Consider the following 24,386-nt stretch of genomic DNA (forward strand, 5'->3'; position numbering starts at 1 on the left):
CCGCTAAGTAGTCAAAATAGATGCACACACTAAGCCCTGTGTATCCTTCACAAAAAACCTCTAAAGCAATAATATAATATGCTAATGTCAGCAGAATTTACTTTACTTTTTATGCAATAAAAAACTTTTCTGTCCAAAAGTGTCACTGACATTTGAATACCTGAACATGTTTGTAAAACCATAGAAAGGGATGATGGCTACACGGTGAAGGCTATCTCATCAATTTCCTGTGGAAAACAGGATACACTTTTGACTTTGTCTTTCAGTTTATGTTAGTTGTTCCTTCTTTTAAAAAGATAGCCCAATTTTCAAAATACTTTGAAAGGCAAGACTCAAAAAAGGAGTGCTTTTAAAAGTTGTACATTAAGTCTCATATTACCTCTCATAAAATGTTTTTGAACCTTAAAAGGAAATAAAGGCCATGACAGTTTTAAAAAAAGACACAATAGCTGAGCTTTTAGTGCATAAAATATTTATTGACACCATTACCAAATAAAAGGTTTCCATCTCTGAGTGGTCAGCTGCCTAAGCATAGATAGATAGCATTTACTTAGCTATGTAAACTTGACCGAGTTCCTCAGTTAAATTCGCCTTTGTGTCTGACTGTATCACGAGAACTTGCTTTCTATAGGTTACTTTTATATAAAGGCAACTTCAGTTAAGTGTAAGATGTGGGGCCAAAAAAGCCTCTTTGATTTTAAGTTGCATCACTAGACATGCTGCCCAGATCCTGCGTCATATAGTCCTTTGTATGCTGTCTTCTGTCCTCCATTAAGAGAGATCTGACAGACGGGTATGCATCTGTAGAGAACAACCAGGATAGCAAAAGAGCCTAAATCACATCAGACAAGGAGAGAATGATTTGTCTTGTAGAAGAGAAAACAAAGAGAAGAAGGGACTCTTGCCTTCAGGAACTTGAAGGCCTGTGTGTGTAAGAGAAATTAAAACTACAGAAGAGGACAGAGCTGGAGTTGATGGCAGGTGGTCATAGAGCAACGTGTCTCAATTTGGCAGAAGGGAGAGTGTCAGTTCTGTGGAAATGGCATCTGGATTTGCTACTACCTTATAATGGCACCTGCTCTTACTGCACGTGTCCAAGCAGAGGCTCTTTGAATGTGTGTTTGATGTGAGTAGAGGAGTTTAGCATATCCTTCATGTCCCTTCCTTGGAAAAAGTTAGCATGTTTCTGGCTGTGCCATTGAAAGTATTGTTTGTCTTTAAGGTGTCTGTTAGCCACTGTGAGCCTTGGTTTCTTCAGTTTATTAATACTTGGTGATTGCAGATATCATTGGTATAATGTACTGTCCTGCATCTTATTTCATTCTATGCTCTTACAGTTTCTGTGAGGTCCCAGGGCAGAGGTTATTATCCCCAAGGTCAGGAGACCGTGGCTCTGCTCCGTGACAGGGAATGATTCACTCTAAGTGGTACAGTCAGAGTTTGGGTAACACCTCGCTTTTTGATTTCTAGTTCAGCATTTCTCCCGCTTGGGAATACTTTACTGAGGTTCCTTTCAGCTTGACATATTTAGGGCACTAATTATTTGTAATGAAAAACAGATTTAACTTTTCACATCAATCCTTTTAAGTTATTTAACTTCCTGGGCATAATATTATGAATGCTGTTCAGTTAAAGAGACAGGGGTTTGTAAAAGTCTGTGTTTTCTCTGTCTGCTTTCCCATCTGAAGATGGGAATCTACGGGTCGAGATTATTCGATAATATGGAGGAGGAGATACAAGCAGATATACTAGAATGGTGTGTGTGTGTGTGTGTGTGTGTGTGTGAGCACAAAACAAGAATTTTAAACAGAATCTTTTCGAAAATCAACAGAAAAGAAACCCACACCCTTTGCTTAGAAACTATAAATCACGTTTCCTAGTGACAATCCTTGCTGATTTCTGAAAGTATGTCTCTTTGGTTTAAATCTGACCACAGTGTGCTGTCAGAACTGATCACTTGAGCAAACTTCTGGTTATTAGACACTGAAGGCAGGGCATTTGGCCTAACTTCAGTTAAAAACAATCACAGAAAAAAAAATTGCTTGTCCTTTGGATCCAAAAATATGATGACATTGTATACTCCAAAGATATCCATACCTTAAATCTTAGTGCTTGAAACTACATTCTTTGAAAAACCTTGTTGAAAGACAGGCAGGGAAGTGTATTTTCTTTACTAAATAAATCCTACAGCATACTGTGACTTCTTGTTAAGGACATTACTGCTGTATTTTTTGGAACTGACTGTGCTTCACTGCGTTAAATTTTACCTTATGTTAGATAAGATTCTATTGGTTATATTTTGCCATGTTCTGGAGACAAATCTGGCTGATTAGCCTTGCCCTGATGGCCTGTTATGTATTGAGTGAAAAATTCCTCAGACATTCAGAATAATTGAAAGAGAAAAATAGAGTAACATTGTAGATTTTTTTCCCTGTGAAAATTAACTATCCGAATATTAAGTAAGCCCTGCTACCCAATTTAACACAGAACATACTTATATTTAAGGAAAGAGAATTTGTATTGGTTACCTGCTGCCAACTTTTTCTGTTACCTACAAGTTAGGGTTTTCTCCCACTGAGCTGAATCCTTTTTGTAATTTCCTTTGTTCTTTACTGGGTGGGAAGACATCAGCTGTGACTTCTATTTAATACTAATCTTTCCTCTGGAAAAAGGGACAGATCTAAAGTGGCACGTTCTCTAGATCACTTCAAAAGTGACGTCAGTAGCATTTAGCAGAGGCTAGAACCTGCCAAATTCCTACACAGTGATAATCTTCATTTACTATAAAGTGGCAAAGTCATAAACAACTGTATTGAAGTGTGAATGTTTTCATTTTTGCGTGAGGGGTTCTTCCCCTTCCCCACCTTCTCTAACTTTTTTTTCTGTAACTGGCTTAGGAAGTCTGTGCAAATTAAACAGAGTTTGGGGCTGAGATAGTTTTTACTGCAAGATGAGAACATTTACTTCACTACAGGCCCCCAGGCATGCGGAAGACTGTTCTCAGTAGGACAGTAACCCATACACTTCATTTTCATGAAAATTCAAATAAAAGATGATGGTATTTGGAAGACTAGTTTTGATGGAAAAAAATACACTTTGGCTGCAAAGGTTAGTTAGATGCTGAAACATGATACTTAAGAGGAGTATCTTCTTTATTTGTTGGACTTTAAAAATGTTCAATTTATTACTTCAGGGTTCAGTATCAAATTAAAAATAGATAAATGGAGACTTTAATAGTAGCCATCTGTCTGGAGAGTTTTTATTTGGTTTCTCTGGAGAGAAGAAAGATGGCTTAGATTATCTTTGAATGTCTCTTTTAGATATTTCATGAGGAGAATGCTGTGGTCAGGGGAGCAAGATAAAAGTCATGTGAGCAGATAATCTAACAGCTTTAGTGAAGTGTTGAAGACAGGGATAGGGGAATGAGGAAATGACCAGGCACTTGAAAGTTGGGGAAAACAGGTAGCCTGCAAAGATTGCATAGGAACGTAAAAGTCATTTGGGTAAGGGTGTCTAGAATAAAGTAAATGGAAAGTGGGTCTGTTAATGAACAAAAAAAATGATTTCGACTATGAATATGTAAGCAACCATAGTAACATCACTGCCTGTGATAGTGTTGTTATGAGAATATAAGTAATAGTGAATCAATATATAAGTTTGGATCTATTGAAAGTATCATGTTTCATCAAAATTTTAATATAAAATTAAATTGTGCTTGTCCCTTAAGCTGGAATGTAGTGTGAGAAGGTTATGGGCAACCAGAGAGTGCATATATCTAACGGACTGGAAATGAGTCAGTAATACTGAATAATTGGACGTATTTGGAGCCAAAGGGCCTGGGAAAAACACTGAAATATATGAAGAACAGACAATGCCCCTGGTAAAATGTGCTTACTATAATAAGTTACAGAGCAATCTTTGTTATGTTTCACATCTTTGGGAAAGAATTCCAAATATCAACCACATCTAATATATATTGTTCTTAATACTAAGTGACAAATGTATGACTTAGAAGGGCCATTGACTGGTTTCTGTAAGTAGTCATATCCTCTCAAACTGAGATATGTCACAGACAGAGCCATTGGTGTTTCCCTAAATAAACTTAGCTGGATTTTGTGGATTTCAACAGTAGTTGTGTTACTGGTGGGAGAGTCTGTTGTGTGAATGGAGGTCTTGGTCCTTGGATTCTCCACAAGAAGATTTACATGGGGATCCCTGCCCCTCAAAAAGACAGTCAGAAGGAAAGTAGCAAACACAAAGCAGTTTATTAAAGGGAAAGTACACTCTTAAATCAAAGTGGGTGAGCAGGCAGATTCCCCTGAGGTAGAATGGCCCCTAGGTTGTTTTGGGATTGGATATTATTGGGTCTCTGTGGGCTGGGAGGAGCTGTGAGGTACAGTGGCATGGTCTCTAATGGAGGCTGCTTCTTTTCATTTGGGAGACGCCCCCTACAGGTTGGGCGCCCCTTACAGGTTGGGAGGAGGAGTTTGAACCTACAAGATTTGTATATCAACCCACAAAGCAGCCTTTCTCCATGGGGGTGGGGAGGCTGTACCTGCAATGCAAAGGCATTATAATGAGTCTAGGGGTTACCCAGCGGCGGAGGTGAAGAGAAGAACTTATGCTCTGCACCTGTGGCTCTTGATTTGCCAGTCCCAAGGTCTTGGAAGCCACAAGGTGAGACTGTTGTGCCTCCGGGCATTTAACATGTTGCTTATTTTTCACCATCCTTGCCTCCAGCTCAGGTCTGTACCATTCCCCTTCTTGGATTTGGGACTCTGCCTCTGGGTGTTCCTTCCACTGCTCCTGTCCAGCTTCTACCTAACAGATGTAGGTTTTTAATTTTGGTCTTGAGAAAAATATTTTTTTCAAGCATCTAATGGCATTGCCACTTGTTCTGCTTAATTTAGCTGTTTGTCAATATAGTTTTGTTACTGTAGCTAGGGAGGAACCTGGCAAGGAGAATTTATACCCGAGTATTTAAAATTATTTACCCTGTTTAAAGAAAGGTGGGTTGATGTCCTCTTTGAGGAGAGGTGTAGAAGGTCCTTTCTATCTATCCTAGCAGTGCTTCTGGACATTTCTGATGTTACCTGTTGGGCAGTGAGGGTTCCGGGTTGAGGGTAGGAACGTAGTACAATTTTTAAGTGCCTGCCAAAAGAGATCTTCTCAGCATGAATTTATTTAGTGGGAAGTTACAGATTCCCATAGCTTCACACCTAAACATGAGATATAAATAGTAGGTGTTTATACTCCTAACTTCTTCTTTTAGCCAATTATAATATTGAAAATTAAATTCCTCCTTCTCAGTGAGGTCTGGCATTTCATTAGCAAGATTTTTAAATGATTATTGAGAATCCTTGGGCATTTAAGAAAACAGGAATTGTTTGAGAAGCATGGCAGTGAATGTATATGATAGTAGAAACAGGTAAACTGTATTTTTTCTGAACAATATTTGCTGAAATCTTGAAATACTGTTTTTTTCAGTGCATGTAGCAGATATTTATATATGATAGTTTTTAGGGGTAACTTGACCTCTATAGATGGCTTCCTGGTCGCATGTTAGTATATGATTGGGCCAGTGCAGTCTGTCTGATCTCAGTACCCATTATTTTCTCAGTTGCTCCTTCTGTTCTAGTCCCATGGCCTTTTTGCTGTTCTTTGAACAAACCTAATTTGTCTTTAACCCAGGGCCTTTCTATTTCCCTTTTATTTGCTGTTCCTTCTGTCTGGGAGCACTCTTTAGTTCTTCACTGGCTCATGCCTTCCTTCTTCTTCCTCTTTTTTTTTTTTTTAAGTTTATTTATTTTGAGAGAGAGAGTGACAGAGAGCAAGTGAGCATGTGCACATGTGCGTGAGCTGGGGAAGGGCAGAGAGAGAGAGAATCCCAAGTGAGCTCTGTGCTGTCAGTGCAGAACATGACACGGGGCTCGAACCATGAGCTCATGACCTAAGCCAAAATCAAGAGTCAGATGCTTAACGGACTGAGCCACCCAGGTGCCCCTGGTGCCTTCCTTCCTTAGAGCTCTTTTCAGATCACCTTGTCAGAGAGGCTATGCCTGACCATGTCATCTGAGACTGTCCATCTCCTCTCACTCTGCTTCCTGCTACTCTTCTTTAGTTGTCCTCACAGGCCTTATCTTTACCTGAGGTTATATTCTATACTTGTTTGTTCTGAAGTGCTGCAATGCCAGGCCTCATCTATCCTGTTCACTAAAAGATTCCCAGTGCCTTAAGCTGTACCGGGCACATGGTAAGAACTCAATAAATTATGCATGATTGTCCAAATATACCATGAAAATAAATATCTTATTAGGCTTGTTGTGCTTTTTTTTATTAAATAAGATTTTGGAAATGTAGAATATGTTTATCCCCACCCCAAGTCTGCAAAGGTGAATTTGCATTCTTACATTTGTGTTACTTGGTGTTAGGGATCTGAGGTGCTAATCACTCATTCCTTCTTTCTTCTCCCCTGGATTCCAATTGAATATAGACACACAGTGAGTTGGATAGAGATTGATATATGTATCATTAAACTTAGCAGTGCCTGATAATCTACAATGCGGGGGCTTTGGAGAAGCTTGGTTTAAAGCAACTTGGGTTCAAGAATGTCCAATAGATTACACACTTCTTTGGCAGTTACCTTCCTCCCTCCAACTGAGTGTTGAGTGGTTCTGACCAGAAGGGCTTATGGCATGAAACACAAAGCAGAGGGCCCACTGTCCTCAGCAAGCCATCAGCAGTCTGTGAAAAGACAAAATGGGGCACTTGGGTGGCTCAGTTGGTTAAGAGTCCAATTCTTGATTTTGACTTGGGCATGATCCCAGGGCCATGGGATTGAGACCCGCGTTGGGCTCTGTACTGAATGTGGAGCCTGCTTAAGATTCTCTCTCTTTCTCCCTCTGGCCTTCTCCCCCACTCATGCGCTCTCTTTCTCTCTAAAATAATTTTTTAAAAAAAGGCAGAATGGAACTTGATTTATTCACCTACTAGTTAAAAATGTGAAAATGTGGCTCAATGGATGTTAGATTCTACTGGTTACATTAGCAAGTCCTCCTCATATGGAAATGATTCAGTAAACAGGTGGAGAGACAAATTGAAAGGATCGCTCCAGCTCCACCCCCTCAACTGGGAACCAAGCAGTATCACCCTCTTCAGTGGAAAAAAGGGGACGGGTTGCAATTATGGTTATCCCCTGAGTAATTGCAGTTGCAACACATATATTGAAATATACCTACAAACAAATAATTTTAACCAGAAAAGAGCTATCAACACAGGATGTTTCTGAGAGTTGCTTGCAGTTGTGAGTCATCTAGACATCTGCCAGATAAAATATTAGGCTCTATCTGTATGTGTGTTTAAGGGAAAGAATGGATGTTAATCCAGCATCTATTCAACACCTGTCAATAAGAAAGGTATATACTTATGAAATAATATCATATCCTACCCTTGATATGTTTAGTATGACTAATACTGACTTCAAGTGCAAACTCAGGAGCTTTTTATATTTCAGGTTCGTGGGAGTAAGGGAGAAGTTCTATACATTTTGGATGCTACCAATCCACGACACTCCAACTGGCTTCGCTTTGTTCATGAGGCACCATCTCAGGAGCAGAAGAACTTGGCTGCCATTCAAGTGAGCTTATTTCCTTCTTATTTGTACTATGTATGCTCTGTGAGGGGAATGAACTAATTTCTAACTGCACTCCCTGTTTTAGATTTATTTCCCAATGACTTGCTTCAAATAACAGTAACTATCTCATAAAGCAGAGAAATCTCATTTAGTCAGCATATGCAGGAAAGGGCAAGTCTAGTTGTAAATTGACACCAGATCACTCACTTTATGGGAATTCTTGAGGGAACGAATTACATGGTCTGATATTGTCCTTGGCAGATCTTGTTTTCAAGTACTTTTAATTCATTCAGTGGATATTGATAGTTTCCTTAGTTTGTTGGTTGTTTGGCTCATAGTAGGATATTCTGTGTTATTGTTTGGGAAAAGCTTCATGGAGAAAATTTACTTGGGTATATCCCCATGACTGGACTTTGAGCTTCTTGAGTGAGGATAGTGTATTACTCAGAATTTTCCAGAGAAATAGAACCAATAGGGTCTCTATGTCTATGTCTATGTGTATATATGTGTGTGTGTGTGTGTGTGTGTGTGTGTATGTATATGTGTGTGTGTGTGTGTGTGTGTATACACACACACACATATATATATATAATATATATATATATTATATATATATATATTAGAGAGAGAGAGACGGTGGGGGGTAGAGAGACAGAGACAGAGACACAGAGAGAGATTTATTATAAGGTATTGGCTCATATGATTATGGAGGCTGGCAAATCCAAAATCTGCAGAGCTCAAAATCCCACTTTGAGTCTAGAGGCCATAGAACAAGGAAGCTGCTATAGAATTTGAATTTGAGAACCATCAGGCTGCCATAGAATCAAGAAGAACCAGTGTCCCACTTCACACGCCGTTAGGCTGGAAGAGCAGATATTACAGTGTGAAGGTCATAAAGCAGGAGAATTCTCTTATTTGGGGGAGGATCACCTTGTAGTTCAGTTCAGGCCTTCAACTGATTAGATCAGGCTTACCCACATGTGGAGGGCAATTTGTTTCACTCAAGTCCATTTATTTAAATGTTAATTTCATGCCAAAACATCCTCACAGAAACACCCTGAATGATGTTTAAACAACTATTTGGGAATCCTGTGGCTCAGTTAACAAAATTAACCATCCCAAGTGGGAACCGTATTTTATTGATTCTGTCTGTATCCCTGTATCCTAGTATAGTGCTGCATGTAATGTTGGGCTCTGATACAAACTATGAGTTGAACTTAGGTGATTCCACAGTAGAAACTCAGCCAAGAAGAGAAAAAGTTAAGGCAATAAGTTCTTAGAGGGGTTCTCTAATTAAAACTCACTGACTGGATGATTAACAGAACAAAAAAACATTACATTCTATTGGGGAATTGACTCATTTCATGGGAAAACCCAGCTCATGGGTCCTAAGCTACAGAAGAAGCAGCAAAACAATGGTTAGCAGAAGTAAGAGAAGGGAAAATAATAAGGGAACTAGTATTTCTTTAAGTATTTACCATGTGTGCTGTTCTAGAAGCTTCATATACATCATGTATTTATTCATAAGAACTGTGAAAGTTTAATAATTTGCTGAGGGTTATCTGATTTCACTCAATTCTGAGTGTAATACCATTGGTCACAAGAGGGAAAATACATAGAATTAGGTTTTAAAGTAACCAGAAAGATAGTCATCTAGACTATTCCACTTCCTGGTATTTTTAGCTAACCAAATCTTTTCAGTACACACAAGTATTAGATATAACCAATGTGATTACTGTCTTTTTTTTTTTTTTGTATGGATCAATGAGAGATGCCTCTTACCGACAGGCTAGGGTGGGATGAAAAATAAGATCCTCCAGCAGTTAGAGATATTCAAGCCACTTTTTAGATTATTCATGACATACTTTTGATCCAACAACAGATTTAAACTGATCTCTCTAAATGTGTAGACATTAAGTTATTTCAAGTATTTTGTTTTATTTTTTGTGGTTTCTGGAGGCAGTCATCTCATAGCAGCTTTGGTTACCTCACAGTTTTCATTTCCAGACTCAGTTTAAGTGCTTCCTTGTGAATGTTACCAATATCAAAAAGCCCATGAAATTTACTTTAGGCAAAACCATTGTTTTGTTTTCTTTATTATTGTGTTTTAGATAGTATTATTGTATTTATTTATCTATCTATTTATTTTAAATTTATTTCTTTATTTTGAGAGAGAGTGGGGGAGGGGCAGAGAGAGAGGGAGAGAGAGAATCCCAAGCAGGCTCCACACTGTCAGCACGGTGCCTGACATGGGGGCTCAATGTCACAAACCATGGGATAGGGCCTGAACCAAAATCAAGAGTCAGATGCTTAACCAAAAGAGCCACCCAGGTGCCCCGAGGAGGTTATTCTATTTAAAATAGATTCTTTCCTCCTTATGCTTAAATAATGATTTTAACCTTTGCTTAGATGACACCTTTTGTTTGAGAATTTCTTCTTATTGGCTGTTATTTCTGTAGCATCAGTAGCTCTCTCCATTTGCCTGAATTTCCAGGGTGTGCTCAGTTTTGAGTTTTGTCTCAGACTCCTTCAGATAATCCTTGTTTAAGTATTTCCTCTAACTGTACATTTTGCTTGTAATGACCCCTTTAGGTAATGGAGTACTATGTCAGTATTTGCTCTCTATGCCCTATTTATTTATTTCATTACATGGTGGCCACCTGCATATCTGTCTTTCTTAGTAACCGTGGTTGCTTAGATTTACAAAATTTTCATGTTCATTCTGTACATTCATTGTAGAGCTTTTTCTCTATATTAACCATCTTTCTTTACTTGAAAGACAATAGGAATCCACAAAACATTATTGTTGCAACTTTAATACTCTAAGAAATTATTATTTGGCTGAAGAGGAGGTGAAGTGGGGGTGGGATTAGAATAGGATTCATAAACTAACTAGAGGCTCTGTGAAGTTTCATACTTGAATTTAATTAGAATCTGTTCAGAGGCCACTGTGAGTATCTTTGGGTGCACAAGTGATGACAGTGCCTTTAATTCCTTTTAATGTTGTTTTGGCCTTTACTTAGATGGGGGTTTAGTGCACTGTTACCATGTTTCTTGCCATGGAGCACAGTATGGATCTTTGTTAGCTCCCTTGATGGAACCTCTTTTCCACTTGAACAGTAGCTGGAGTAGCAGATTGTTCAGGGTTCAAAATCACATCTGAGCTGGGGGCAGAGGACATAATGCTTGGGTCACAAGGCTGACAGTGATGTCAGCCTTCTAATTCGTTGGGATAATCTCCTGAGGGTTGCATTCCAGAAACATTGAGTTGGTAGGAGAAGATCATAATGTTTCCTGCATAACATTATGAATCACTTACATTCCAAATTGTATCTGAAATTTGGGGTATTCAGGAAATTTTTTATTTGAGCTGTATGTCCCAGGAGTGGAGTAAATGAGAAACATTTGTGGCTATGTGGCTTGCTTGGTGGAAAACGTCAATACTTGGTCCAATTTTTTTGGACTAGGGATTAAGAATTTGAGGTCTGTTTTGGCAGTGGATTGAAACTCCTTTTTGGAGACTTAGTTTACTTGTAGTTTTGCAATTTATTTGATTTTGGAAAATTTGCTTTGGAAATGATTTAAATATATGAATTATTGAAGGATCTCTTCAGCAAAAAATTCTTCCCACATGCACACATTTTAGAATAATTAGTTGAACTGTATGTCCAGACTTATGAAAAATATTTCCAACTGAACCAGACAATTCAAAGTGTGAAAGATGTGGCTTAAAATGAACCAAAAGAATTCTTAGGCTCCATAAAAAAAAATGGGTGATTCTTATTAAGTATTAATTTTGTTACACCAAAGGAAAAAATGTAATATTTGAAAAAAAGATTTGACCTACTCAGTGTTTTGCAGGCTTTAAACATTTTCTGATCTTTTCATAGAAAACTATTTAAGTACAGGATTATGCATTTAAAGTTGAGACTTTGACATAAGGAATGTCACATTGTGGAGATGGTCTAAATAAGTTGAGAGAGCACTAGGTATTGAGCCAAACTTGTGACGTCAACACAGGTTGGTCCCAATTCTGATGTCAGTTTAGTTGTCCCATTACCAGGAGAGCTATTCTATTACATGTTCTTTTCTGTCCTTCCTCTGCCTTGTTTGAGGATGGACAGACACTCTTACTTTATCCTGGAGTCTTCTGGTGACACATGATATTTCAAAATGGCAGAGCTGGGATCAAATGTAGATTTCCTAAGAGTGAAGCAACTAGAATATTTTTAAAGCATGGGTAAGACTTTATCCATTGTCATCCAGACACTTATCAAATAGTGTTGATGTAGCATTCATATAGCAGGTACCATTATAGCAACCAAGCAACCAAAAAATAAAAAAAAAAATATCAAAAAGATTTTTCATTTCTACACCAAATTAGTTTTCTCTAATTTAGTTTCTTCTCTATTTCTGTTTCTTCTTATCAGATTTATATAAGTGGCATTTTTATAATATTTTCTAGAATCTGTTACAGAATATTAAGGTACGACTGTCTAATGATTTTCTTCAGTAATACCATAAAAATATCAAATAATATGCAAATCTTTTAAGGGATTATCTTACAGCAAAGTACATATTTGCCTTTCATGAGGTAAAAGTTTAAATAAAGTACAATTACAAGTACAATTACAAGCAGTTGGTCCTCTGAAGTTTTAAGTTCTGGCTCTGCTGTGGCCACATATTCCTGTAGGGAGCAGAGGAATTATTATATTGTTTGTCAACTTATTATTCTAAGTCAGAGTATAATTTATTGACAAGTCAAATGAGTATTTATAGAAATATCCTTAAGTGATGCATAGCGATAACCTTGAAATATATGTTAATCCTTAGTAATGATGATGAAGATGGCAGCTAACACTTACTGAACACTTACTATGTGCCAGTAAGTGCTTCTGTGTATTATAACCCTGATCCTTACCCTGACCCTATGAGGAAGGTGCTATAATTGTCACCAACCTTTGTAAGCTGAGGATGCTGATACACAGACTCTAAGTAACTTGCCTGAGACCACACAGCCAAGAAGTACTGGCTAGGAATTGAACCCAGGTGACCTGTCTTCTCTTCCCACCCTCTTAACCTCTGTGCTCTAAAGCCTTAGAGTTGAGATAATTTATAAAGGAGTAAATTCAGATTTTGAGAACGTTCCATGTTTCTGAACTTGCTACCCAGATATTTTGAAACTGCTGAACATTTGCAAAATTGTTTGTTTATTTATATAAAGTTTTTATTTAAATTCTAGTTCCATTTATGGTAAAAATGGTTTCAGGTATAGAATTTAGTGATTAGTCACTTACATATAACACCCAGTGCTCATCACAACCAGTGCCGTCCCCAATACCCATCACTTATTTAGCCCATCCCCCCACCTAACACCTTGCAGCAGCCCTGTTTGTTTTGTATAGCTAAGAGTCTCTTATGGTTTGCTTTTCTTTTTTTCTCCCTTCCCTATGTTCAGTTTAAAAATATAGATATTTTAAAGTTATTTACATCATATATTCCTTTATCTTTTTTAAGTTCCCAAGCTATCCTGAATTCAAGCATTACACCTTCTTTTCCTTTACATAAAGGTCATGCTTAGGTAATATCTGTCCTTGCCTCTTCTCTCCTTTGGTTCCTTTCTCCCCAGCTGCTAGCTAATGTGTTAAAAGTGTGTTACAGTTAACATTTAAATCTCTTGATATTAATAATAGTAGAATTCTAGGATCTGAGCATGGCAGGTTGAGTATAGGGGAAAATTTTGAGTAGGTGGGACTTCCTGGGCTTTTGAAGCGAGACACCATACAGGTAATTTCTTCTACTATCTCCATTGAAGACTGCTCCCGCTTGCCAGTGTCCATGTCTCATCCAGCAACAAAACAGACCGTTGTGGCACCTTTGACTATGAGGATTCTGTGAATCACTTTTATTAGAGAATTTCTTTTGAATAATTTTTCAGAACGATTTTCATCTAGCTTGTCTTATCTGTATCTGTTTGTGATTGCATTAGTTATCTATTGTTATGTAACAAATTTGCCTCAGATTTAACAGTTTGAAACAACGAACATTCATTACTTCATACATGTTCTGAGGATCAGGAATTTAGGAGCCACTTAACTTGGGTGGTCCTGGAGTTCTAGCTCAAGGACTGCCATGAAGTTGTGATCAAGCATTAATTATCTGGGGCTGTTTGAAATCTCCAAAGACTTGATTAGGGGTGGGGATTCTACTTCCAGGATCGCTCACATGGCTTCTTTACCATGTAAACATTCCCGGGGGTTCCTTATGACATGGCAGTTTGTTTCTCTGAGAGTGATGCGAGAATGAGAGAGAGAGAGAGAGAGAGAGAGAGAGAGAGAGAGAGAGAGAGAGAGAGAAGGAGAGAGGCGGGGGGGGGAGGGGGAAGAGACAAGCAATCTTTTATAACCAAGGTTTGGGAATGACATACTGTACCATTATTGCTGTGGAATGCTACTAGTCACATAGACACAGACGAACCCTGGTATAGTGGAGGAGGGGACTATACAAGGGTAGTGAATTCCAGGAGGTGGGGCATCATTGGGGGCCATCTTTAAAGCTGGCTCTGGCAATGGTCAATGAGGAAAATTTGCTTTAGAGCCCAACAGGGAAAGGTTAAAGTTCGTGGACAAAACAAGGACTTGATACAGACTCAGAGGAATGCAGACCCAGCCCAGTTTGATATTATTAAGAAAGGCAATTTAAGCAGTAGATTCCTGGCTCTGACCCTTGCTGGCTGAGCAGTTCACTTAATGCATTCATTCACCAGATTCTCGAGGATCTGCTGTGTGCCAGGGCCTGTCCGGAACGCTTGAGATATTGTAGTTAAAAAGACGAGCTAGTTACTGTCTCCATAGTGGTCAAAATAATCTTTGAACTCTTCCTTTTTGTGAATTAATGATAACAATACCACCTCATTGGATTTTGTGAAGATTAAATTAAACAAGGGTAACATATGCCAAACACCTGGCCCCTATGTGTGCCAATATAAGTTAGCAACTATTTTCATGATCACAGCTCTGCCAGGTTTATAGTTTTTGTCTTTATCGTTTTGTTTCTATAGAAAACAGAGCAAAATCTACTTCATTTCTTCTAACATCTTCTCGAGGTAGCAAGTATAAATTCCAAGCATGTAGAAGACTCTTTTTTTTTTTTTTTTTAAGATTTTATTTTTTTTAAGGAGGTGTGACTGGCTGGCTCAGTCGGTAAAATGTGCCACTCTAGTGGCACTCTTTTTTTTTTTAATATATGAAATTTATTGTCAAATTGGTTTCCATACAATACCCAGTGCTCATCCCAAAAGGTGCCCTCCTCAATACCCATCACCCACCCTCTCCTCCCTCCCACCCCCCATCAACCCTCAGTTTGTTCTCAGTTTTTAACAGTCTCTTATGCTTTGGCTTTCTCCCACTCTAACCTCTTTTTTTTTTTTTTTCCTTCCCCTCCCCCATGGGTTCCTGTTAAGTTACTCAGGATCCACATAAAAGTGAAACCATATGGTATCTGTCTTTCTCTGGATGGCTTATTTCACTTAGCATCACACTCTCCAGTTCCATCCACGTTGCTACAAAAGGCCATATTTCATTTTTTCTCATTGCCACGTAGTATTCCATTGTGTATATAAACCACAATTTCTTTATCCATTCATCAGTTGATGGACATTTAGGCTCTTTCCATAATTTGGCTATTGTTGAGAGTGCTGCTATGAACATTGGGGTACAAGTGCCCCTATGCATCAGTACTCCTGTATCCCTTGGATAAATTCCTAGCAGTGCTATTGCTGGGTCATAGGGTAGGTCTATTTTTAATTTTCTGAGGAACCTCCACACTGCTTTCCAGAGCGGCTGCACCAATTTGCATTCCCACTAGAAGACTCTTTAGTAAGTATTCACCACTCAGGGAACAACCTGCTATGTGGAATGACTAGCGGGCCTGCTCTCAACTATGCAGCGGCAGCCTGGTTGCCTGCTTCTGAGTGTCCTGGTTGCTGGATGCACAGGGAAGCATGCGTCTGCCCAGGCCACTTGAGTACTGCTTGCTGTGACTCTGTATTGGCTGTAGCTGTGTGGCTTGTCTTCCCTTTGGAAAGATAACTAGGACTTTGTAAATGTGAGAAATGTCCTGTGGGGAAGGTGTCCTGTTGTACTGTGCAGAGACCTTTATCAGATACAGTGATTTGGACAACCTTTAGAGATAGGTTTAAGATCATTTTGATTGTGCTAAGACACTTTTCAGCTTTTTAAAAGAAGCAGGTTTTGTGCAGGCCGATTGTCTCTTAGCACATCGGCATTCTGCCTGCTTTCAGGTATCTTTCAGAATGGGGAATGCTGGATGTTCGTAGGTATTGTCTCTAGAAATCATTTAAAAGGCTCCTGTGCTTTCGTAATTTGTAACCCAGCAAAGTCCACCTCTGTGGCATTAACCAAGGGAAGCTAGAGGGCCAAAGAATGCTTATTTCCTAATTGATTTGGGGCCTTTGTTAATAGGATTGGTGATAGTGTAACTATGAAGTAGAACTTAAAATAGGAATTCTGTGAAATTATTCTTCTGGGAGGAAAAGTGTTGAGTCTTATATTTAAAACTTAATTTAAATTTATTATTAATTTAAAAGTAAATTCTATTTAATTTAATTTAATCTAGAATTTTTAAAATTTAAAAGCAAATTATTTAATTTAAAATTTTCCCAATACCTCCAGAATAGAAATCCAAACTGCCTAATATGTCCGTGGGCTCACTTGGAGAAATGATCTACTTACACATGTGTCTCTGTCACTGGACTGAGATTGTCAAGAACAGTCTGTATTGGTTATGTTTGTTTTCCCGCTGCCCACGTGGACTGGGTGTATCTAGTCGGGGCTCAGTGAGCGCTCCGTGACCTGGCCTCCACTGTTCTTTCTTTCCTGATGTACACCTAGTTGGTTGTGCCTTGTCAGTTTGGAAGAAAGCTTATGTCTGTTTCCTTTGAAATAACAGAAAGCAAATGCTTCCACTTGAACTCCGGTCTGCTGTTTATGTGTATGTGAGTATTTGGTCTGGCAAGGTGTTACATTTTTACTCTGTGAGCGCTGAGTATGTACTGGTATGTGTGCATACATTTCAGTCTACTGTGTGAGTATTTTATCTCTTAGATGACTGTGTGGCCAACAGCACCTTGTTGTTAAGTCAGAGATTTTTTTTTTTTTTTACAGATATTACTACAGATAAAGTCTTAAGTTTAGATACTCCGTTGATTAACAACCCAGCAAGCAGTCCACTCTGGACTCACTCAGAAACCTAGGCTCTGGAATAGGGAAGTGACAGGGGTTCGTGGGAAAGATGATATTTGCTGCGAGCTGGTTCTTTGAAATTATACTTAACAAACGTAATAATCAAAGATTAGGATTTGAAAATTAATCAGCACTGTATTAAATACACTGGAACTGTGCTTTATAATTACAAGGTTTAAGAAGAGATGTGGTAGAAACTAAGAAGAAGAAAGTTTAAAATATTGTAGTTGCTAAAAAATATAATGTAAAGAAGAGGCATTTGTGTTAGATACAGTGAAGCAAATAACATGAATACCCCATATCAGAGGAGGAAATTAAGATTATGTATATATAATTATATATATTATATATTCTTATATGTATGTTATTATATATTATTATATTATATTATATTATATTATATTATATTATATTATATTATATATTATATTATATTATTATATATACATATATATTTAAGTGTTAAATCTAATATATAGACAACAAAAATATACTACTTGTTTTTAAGCAAGATTTTTTTGGGTATAAACATAAAGAGTAAAATGGCTTTATTTTTGTTTTTTTTAAATTGGAGATACATTTTATGATGAGTTTTAGATTATTTTTTAATGATTGATATTAAATACAGTAGTCAGTAAACTGCAGAGTGAAGTTAATTTAATGCATATAACACAAAACACTAGAATTAGCCACATTTAGTTCTTTATGAAGGGAAGTTGGGTTTTCTAGGGAAATTTTTATTTAAAGACATGTGCTCCATTCAGTGCATGCGTGGATTCTCATAAAAGGTTCAGCTACTACTTAGCAATACAAAGTAAAATGTGAAGTTCTACATTATATCACTGAATTAATAAAATATTCAAAAGAAAGTATAAAATTTATGTTATAATTTATATATCTTTCAATTAATGTAACCTGCAATAAAGTTATACTGTATCCAGGTAAGTATATTAAATTCTGAGAATTTGAGAAAACTGGCTCACAAAACCTTAGGAAAAAGGTTTCTTAGAATCTAATCTATCATCCTTAATTGTGTCTTAGTCCTCTTTGAAAATCTCACATGATTCAAAAAAGACATCTTGGGGAGAGGAAAAAGGAAGATTAGTTACTGAGTTGTAGGCTACTGTTTGTGCTGCTTTATTGCATCAAGAAGGTAGGTACAGAGTTGAATGGGAGGGGAATTCTAAGATTTGAATTGTGACCTTCCCTTTTACTTGGAGTTTGTTTAGCAAGAATCTGGAAAGTAATTAAGTATATCATTATCATGGCTGACTTATGTCAAAACTATACACACTTTTTGTTATGGTTAATTAAATGCATAATCAGTTGAATAATGCATCTATTATTTCTTAAGTTGGGATTTAATATACATTTTATTTAATTCACCTCAGTGGGCAGAGATTAAAGCAATATTTCCTGGTTTCTTTTCTTGTGGTGAACTAAGTCCTTTGAGATATTGCTGTGCACACTTAATGGTTGTTTACATATCTGTCTATGCTATTAGTCTTTTTTTCCTCTCTTTCGTTCATTCATTCGTTCTATTAGTTTTCCATACAGGAAAAAAGAACAAGAAGGGGCATGGTCATTCTTGCCAAGAGTTAACCTGACTGTTCTTCTGGCAATAGCATGTAAACCCAGCTAGGCTTTTGAGAGCTTTCCTTCTGTGACTTAATTCAATCCGCCCATTTCTAGACTTTGGAGCGTAGTGTGCTTGTAAGTAGCTTTTCTTCCCTTTTCTCATTTTTTTTTTCTTTATCAGTTTTAAATGCATATTATTGGGCATTTATATGCTTTTATTAAACTTCTGTAAATATATTCTGCTTTATTTTTTTAATGTTTATTTATTTTGAGAGAGAGAGAGAGAGAGAAAGAGAGAGAGAGAGAGAGAGAGAGAGAGAGAGAGAGAGAGCCTGAGCATACAAGATGGGGAGGCGCAAAGAGAGGGAGACAGAGAATCCCAAGCAGGCTTCATACTGTCAGCACAGAGCCCAATACAGGGCTTGATCCCATGAACCATGAGATCATAACCTGAGCCGAAGGCAAGAGTCGGATACTTAACCAATTGAGCCACCCAGGTGATCTGATATTCTGCTGTATTTCAATTCATGGTAAGATCGATGCCACATTGTATAGAAAAGTGATATATGATAATCCCTTGAAATACTTTGCACCTTGCTATTCAATAACACATACGATTTTTAACTCTGTTGAGATCATCTAAAACCCGTAGGAAACCCTATCATAATTTTAACCCTAGAAAATCAGTCACTAAAACTAAAAACAAAACAAGACAAATGAAAACTGATTATCCATAGTTATGAAATGAGATTTCAAATTGTGCCACTTTGGGCCATTTTAAAAATTTGTCACATTTTTGTATCAACATTATCTTACTTAATTTTAACAGTCCGCCTCCCCCAAATGGTAGTATTATCCCATTTTGCAGATGAAAAAGCTGAGCCCGAGTTTATAGAGCCTTGGAATAGTGGAGCAGAGCTTCCCATCCCATATCCATATTCTCCCAATCAGAGGGATGATGAGCACCGGAGTCAATTTTTATCTAGAAGAAACAGAGGAATACATGTACATTTAGGAGCAATTCTGAATATATGCTTCAAATACATTTTTTTGGTCACCATGCTGTATAAGATATTTTCAGGACCTATTTATTTTATAACTGAAAGTTGGTACCTGTTGACTAATTTCACCCATATTACCAATAAATTCATTTTTAGTAAATGAATTGGGGTGATAGTTACAACTGACCTATTGCCAAAGCTAGTGAAATATGTAACTGAGACTTACAGGAGAAATCACAGATAGAGGTCACTGGGGATTGAGGACACTCTATTTAGAGGTTCAGTGGTTAAGAGAATATAACTAGCCTGTTTTAATGTTTGGAAATACATGAAAATTAAAAGATATTCTAAGAATATATATTCACCACTTATTTTGGTGAATGTTAACAAAGGTGATATGTATAAAACTTGCACATCCATCAGCTCTGACAGCAAACGTGCACACCTACTTACAAGCCCACTCATTCTCTTTCCTTTCTCCCAGCATAGAGAAGTGTCCCTTCCTCTCTCCTGAGAACAAGTCCTCCACCTGTGTACCTCCTTCTGATGAACACTTCTGACGTAGAGTATCCCTTCTCTTCACTCGATACTCACCCTCTCACACTCAACAGGGTTCTTGTCATTGATTTTAAACATTCACACTTCTCTTTTCAAAATCGTTTCCTCTTGTTTCTACATCCCCTTGCAGCGGGGACCCTCTCTCCTTACTTGAATTGTCTCTATGCTGGGTCTCCGGTTTTCTCACCTCCGGCACACTCCTCAACCCACACTGACCTGGCATCTGGTGGTTCTCTTTCAGGCTACCAGTGCTCTCTGCATCACTAAAACACTCCAGGCTTTTTGGACCTCCTTCTGCTAGATCTGCTCAGCAGCATTAGGTGTTGTTGACAAATACCTTCGTCTTGAAGTGCTCTCTTCCTTTGTCTTCTCTGAAACCACCTCCTAGCCACTCATTTTCATTCCTTTTTTTGCAGCTTATACTTTTTTTTTTTACCCAGCTGTTGAATATTTGAGTTCCTTCCACTTGCTCTACACATGCATGTTTCCTTTTCCCTTTGCTAGATTCCTCTGTTTGTGTCCTGTAGATCTAAGCTAAGTCATCACATTGCCAAGAGGCCATCCTTGAACCTCAGATGAGATCAGCTCTCTCCATTATATACTCCGTTAGCACCATGTTCCTCACTGTCCTTGCATTCATCAAGTTGTTTTCCATTTTTTTGGTGATATCAATGGCTTACTCCTAGTCTCTAAGTTCTTTGAGGGTGGGTACTGTGTCTGTTTTATTTCAGTATGTTATACTTCATCTTAGCATAGCTCTTGGCACATACTTGCTTAATTTTTTTTTTCAAATGAATTACTTATCTCTATCAGAAGTGTTTCTTTGTTAAAATGAGAAAAAAAAAAAAACCAGTAGAATTAAAACTATTCATATTGAAAGCTTACTGCTCTGAAATTATCTGTAGGTTATTCAATGTTCCCTTTTTGTCTAGGTTAATATATTTTATTTGGCTAGAAGTTATTTCAAATGTACTTTAGTTTTTTTATCAGATAGATTCCATTGTAGTGGTATAACAAACATCTTACATTTCGAGTTTGATTGTATTAGTCAGTGTTCTCCAGAGAAGCAGAATCGATAGGATGTGTATGTATATGTGTAGGTACGTGTGTGTAAAGAGACTTTGTTAAAAGAATTGGCTCATATGATTATGGAGGCTGACAAGTCCCAAGATCTGCAGGGTGAGCCAGCAAACTGGGGACCGGGGGGACCTGATATTCTACTTCTAGCCTGAGTTTGAAGGCCTGAGAACCTGAAGAACTGAGGGTATCGTTGAAGTTTGAAGGCCCTCAGGCTTGAGACACAGCATGTGTTTTATCTCAAGTTCAAAGGCAGGAAAAAGCTGTTGTACCAGTATGGAGGAAGTCAGGCAGGAGGAATTCTACTCAGTGGAGGGTCAGTCTTGTTCTGTTCTGGCCTTCAACTGATTGGATGAGGCCCACCCATATTGTGGAGAGCAAGCTCTTATAGTCAGCCTATGGACTGACATGTTAATCTTATTTAAAAACACTCTCACAGATACACCCAGAATAATGTTTGACCAGATATCTGGACACCCTGTGGTCCAGTCAAGTTGATATGTAAAATTTACCATCATATTGATCAAATGAACAAAATTTCTTATATGTTTCTACTTTTCAGTCTTTTTTTTTTTTTTTTTTTTTTTCTGTCTCATTAGTCTGAGGTGGTTGCCTTACAAACACTGCAATTCACAGGGCACATTTCATCTGTGCCTGACTTCTCAGTCACTCCACGTATTAAAGTGGCTTTGTCGGTCTACTTTTCTACAGTTTTTCTGTAACACCCAGTGTTACAGCTCGGTTTGTTGCTTTCCATAACCTAATCTACCCTTTGCAGCACTGTCAGTTTGCTGATGTTGTGTTCCCTATTTTAAAAAGCCCACTCCCTTTCAATCTTATTATCTTTTTTTTTTTTTTTTAATTGTAACGTTTATTCACTTCTGAGAGACGAGACAGAGTGTGAGCAGGGGAAGGGCAGAGAGAGAGGGAGACACAGAATCCGAAGCAGGCTCCAGGCTCTGAGTTGTCAGCACAGAGCCTGATGCGGGGCTTGAACCCACAAACTGACATCATGACCTGAGCTGAAGTCAGACGTCCAGCCGACTGAGCCACCAAGGCACCCCTCAATCCTACTATCTTGTCTAAAACTTATTCAGCCTATAGGGTTTGGAGTGAATTTCAAAGGCTGTTGTGAAACCGTCTCTAAAAATTCCATAGCTGCTGCTGTCTGTACAATTGTCTTGGCCCTTGTTGCTCCATTTTGTAATTTAACTGGGTTTGTTCTGTTTCCACCAAGAGTATGTAAAGGTCTGCAGAGCAGAAAACGGTATGGGTATTCTTGTGAATGTGGATGTTCTGCAGTGCCGTGCACATTATATATGGCAATAAATGCATTCAATGGACATTCAGTTTCTCTCATGTGTTTTTGAATTGACTTTTGGTATGTTGAGTGAGGTTCTCTTTCCAGGAAGCACATCTGCTTGTCTAATCTGTTCTCTTATTTCCAGTTGGTTGAAACACTCTCAATTGTTGGCTAACTTTTGAATTCTTAAGAATTTGTTGGGAATGGGAAATTGATTCCCCAACCCTTTTTGTAGCAAATTCCACTTTCCTGAGTGACTCTCTTGCTTTTACAGTCTTATTAATTCAAAAGGAAATGACAATTATTTTTCTCTTACTTAGTTCAATTCAGTGGGTCCTTTGTGGATAGCCTTCAGTGAACAAGGTGTTGAGTCAGGTATTGAGATTTACACATAGTTGGATATGACGTAGTGCCTGCCCTCAGGGAACAAGCAATCTTTGGAGAAAGGAAGAGGCAAGGGGAAGGAGAGACCTGTGTTTAGCTAATTCTCATGCCATTTAGAATAATGAATATTTTGGGAATGATAGTTTATATATAATTTGAGGATATAATCCCTTTCCTCGTGGAGTTTCCAGCCCATTTGGGGGATGCAGCTAAATAAATGCAGATCAGGGTGGTAAATACTTTGATGGGGACAGCATAGACAGTTAGGGAGGCATGTGTGGGGAACCTGTTGTTCAGACCTGGTAATATAATAATTTGGTGGGAATTATTTTTTCCAATGTGATAGGGACCAGTACTTGGTCAAGTAATAGAAAAAGTTTGTTCTAGTAGGGATCATAGAATTGGTATTTCAACCATTTTAACTTGTTTTATAAATATACATTGATTCTTTATTTTTTATTTTTATTTTTTTTTGATTTATGACCACAGCCTTCTTGATACTGAGTATAGGTATTCTCACTAGAGTTTGCTACCATATTTTTTCATAACCACTCCTTATAGTATTCAGTTTTGCTATTTTTAAAGTAATATGAGTAAAGTTTCTTTCCTGCAAAGCAGCCTGAGTGTAGAATCCTTCCAGATTTATGATTCCCCTCATATTTTGTAATTGCTTTGCCTTCTGTAATTTGACAATTTTTTTAGACTCACCTTTGAGTCTTCAAAATGTACAACTGATTTTCTTTGAGACGGTTGAATATTTTCTTCCTCATATATCTTTGGCTTATGTAATATTGAGGTAAGTTACTAATTAAAACGACTTGTACAAGTGACATTAAACAGGTGTGGGAGCAAGCACAACAGACAGTTGGGACAGAAGCACACAAGTTAAGTGGTGAGGACAGAGGAATGAGGGAAAGCAGAGGGTAGGCTGCTGAGAAGACTTCTCTGGGCATCATTCAGCAGACTTGATGTAGAGTGTCAGGTAAATCTGGGAATGAGTTAAGTGGAGGCCACTTAAAAGAGTTTCTGATGTTAAATAGAGCAGATACGCTGTGAGAACACAGTATTTCCTCTAATTGCTTCTATGTAAAATAGCCGCTCTGTTCTCCGTAGCATAATCTTACTCTAAGATTGCTTGGCCCGTCAGTATTGACTTATAACTTATATCTAAGTAAAATAGCTGAGGTATAGTTTTTTTTTTTAATATTTGTTTGTTTGTGAATAGCCACTGTTTCTTAGGATCACACCATGTGTTTTCTATGTAACAAATTTTTCTTTTTATTCTTCTCATCTTTTCTGTTGACTCGTTTCTCCATGGTGTCAGATTTGTTCTGGAAGATGCCTCAAAGATTACTATCTTTGCTTGAGCCCCTCAGAGAAAGATAGCATATATGTTAGTGATCTGTAATTATCGTATTTTGTTTATGGACTTGGTTTTTTGTCTAATACAGTACTCATTCCTAGGAATCATATCAAACAATCTCCTTGATGTGTGGCTGATTATCAGCTGTGATTAGAAAAGAAATTATTTTATTTACATTTGTTTGAAACTTCCATTTTTTTAATAGGGCTTGACTAATGCATTGTAA

The 24,386-nt window shown here is 37.8% G+C and overlaps 1 protein-coding gene across 5 annotated transcripts in view; it reads left to right on the plus strand.

Annotated features, from left to right (window-relative positions):
- Nucleotides 1-24,386, plus strand: part of PRDM5 (PR/SET domain 5) — a 208,600-nt gene that overhangs the window by 63,147 nt on the left and 121,067 nt on the right. For all 5 annotated transcript variants that reach the window (XM_023252841.2, XM_023252843.2, XM_023252842.2 and 2 more), the window contains exon 3: nucleotides 7,514-7,636. In XM_023252841.2, coding sequence (XP_023108609.1) covers nucleotides 7,514-7,636 — 123 coding nt within the window. The remainder of the gene's footprint in view (nucleotides 1-7,513; nucleotides 7,637-24,386) is intronic.

Source organism: Felis catus, chromosome B1, assembly GCF_018350175.1.
Source record: "Felis catus isolate Fca126 chromosome B1, F.catus_Fca126_mat1.0, whole genome shotgun sequence".
NCBI lineage: Eukaryota > Metazoa > Chordata > Mammalia > Carnivora > Felidae > Felis > Felis catus.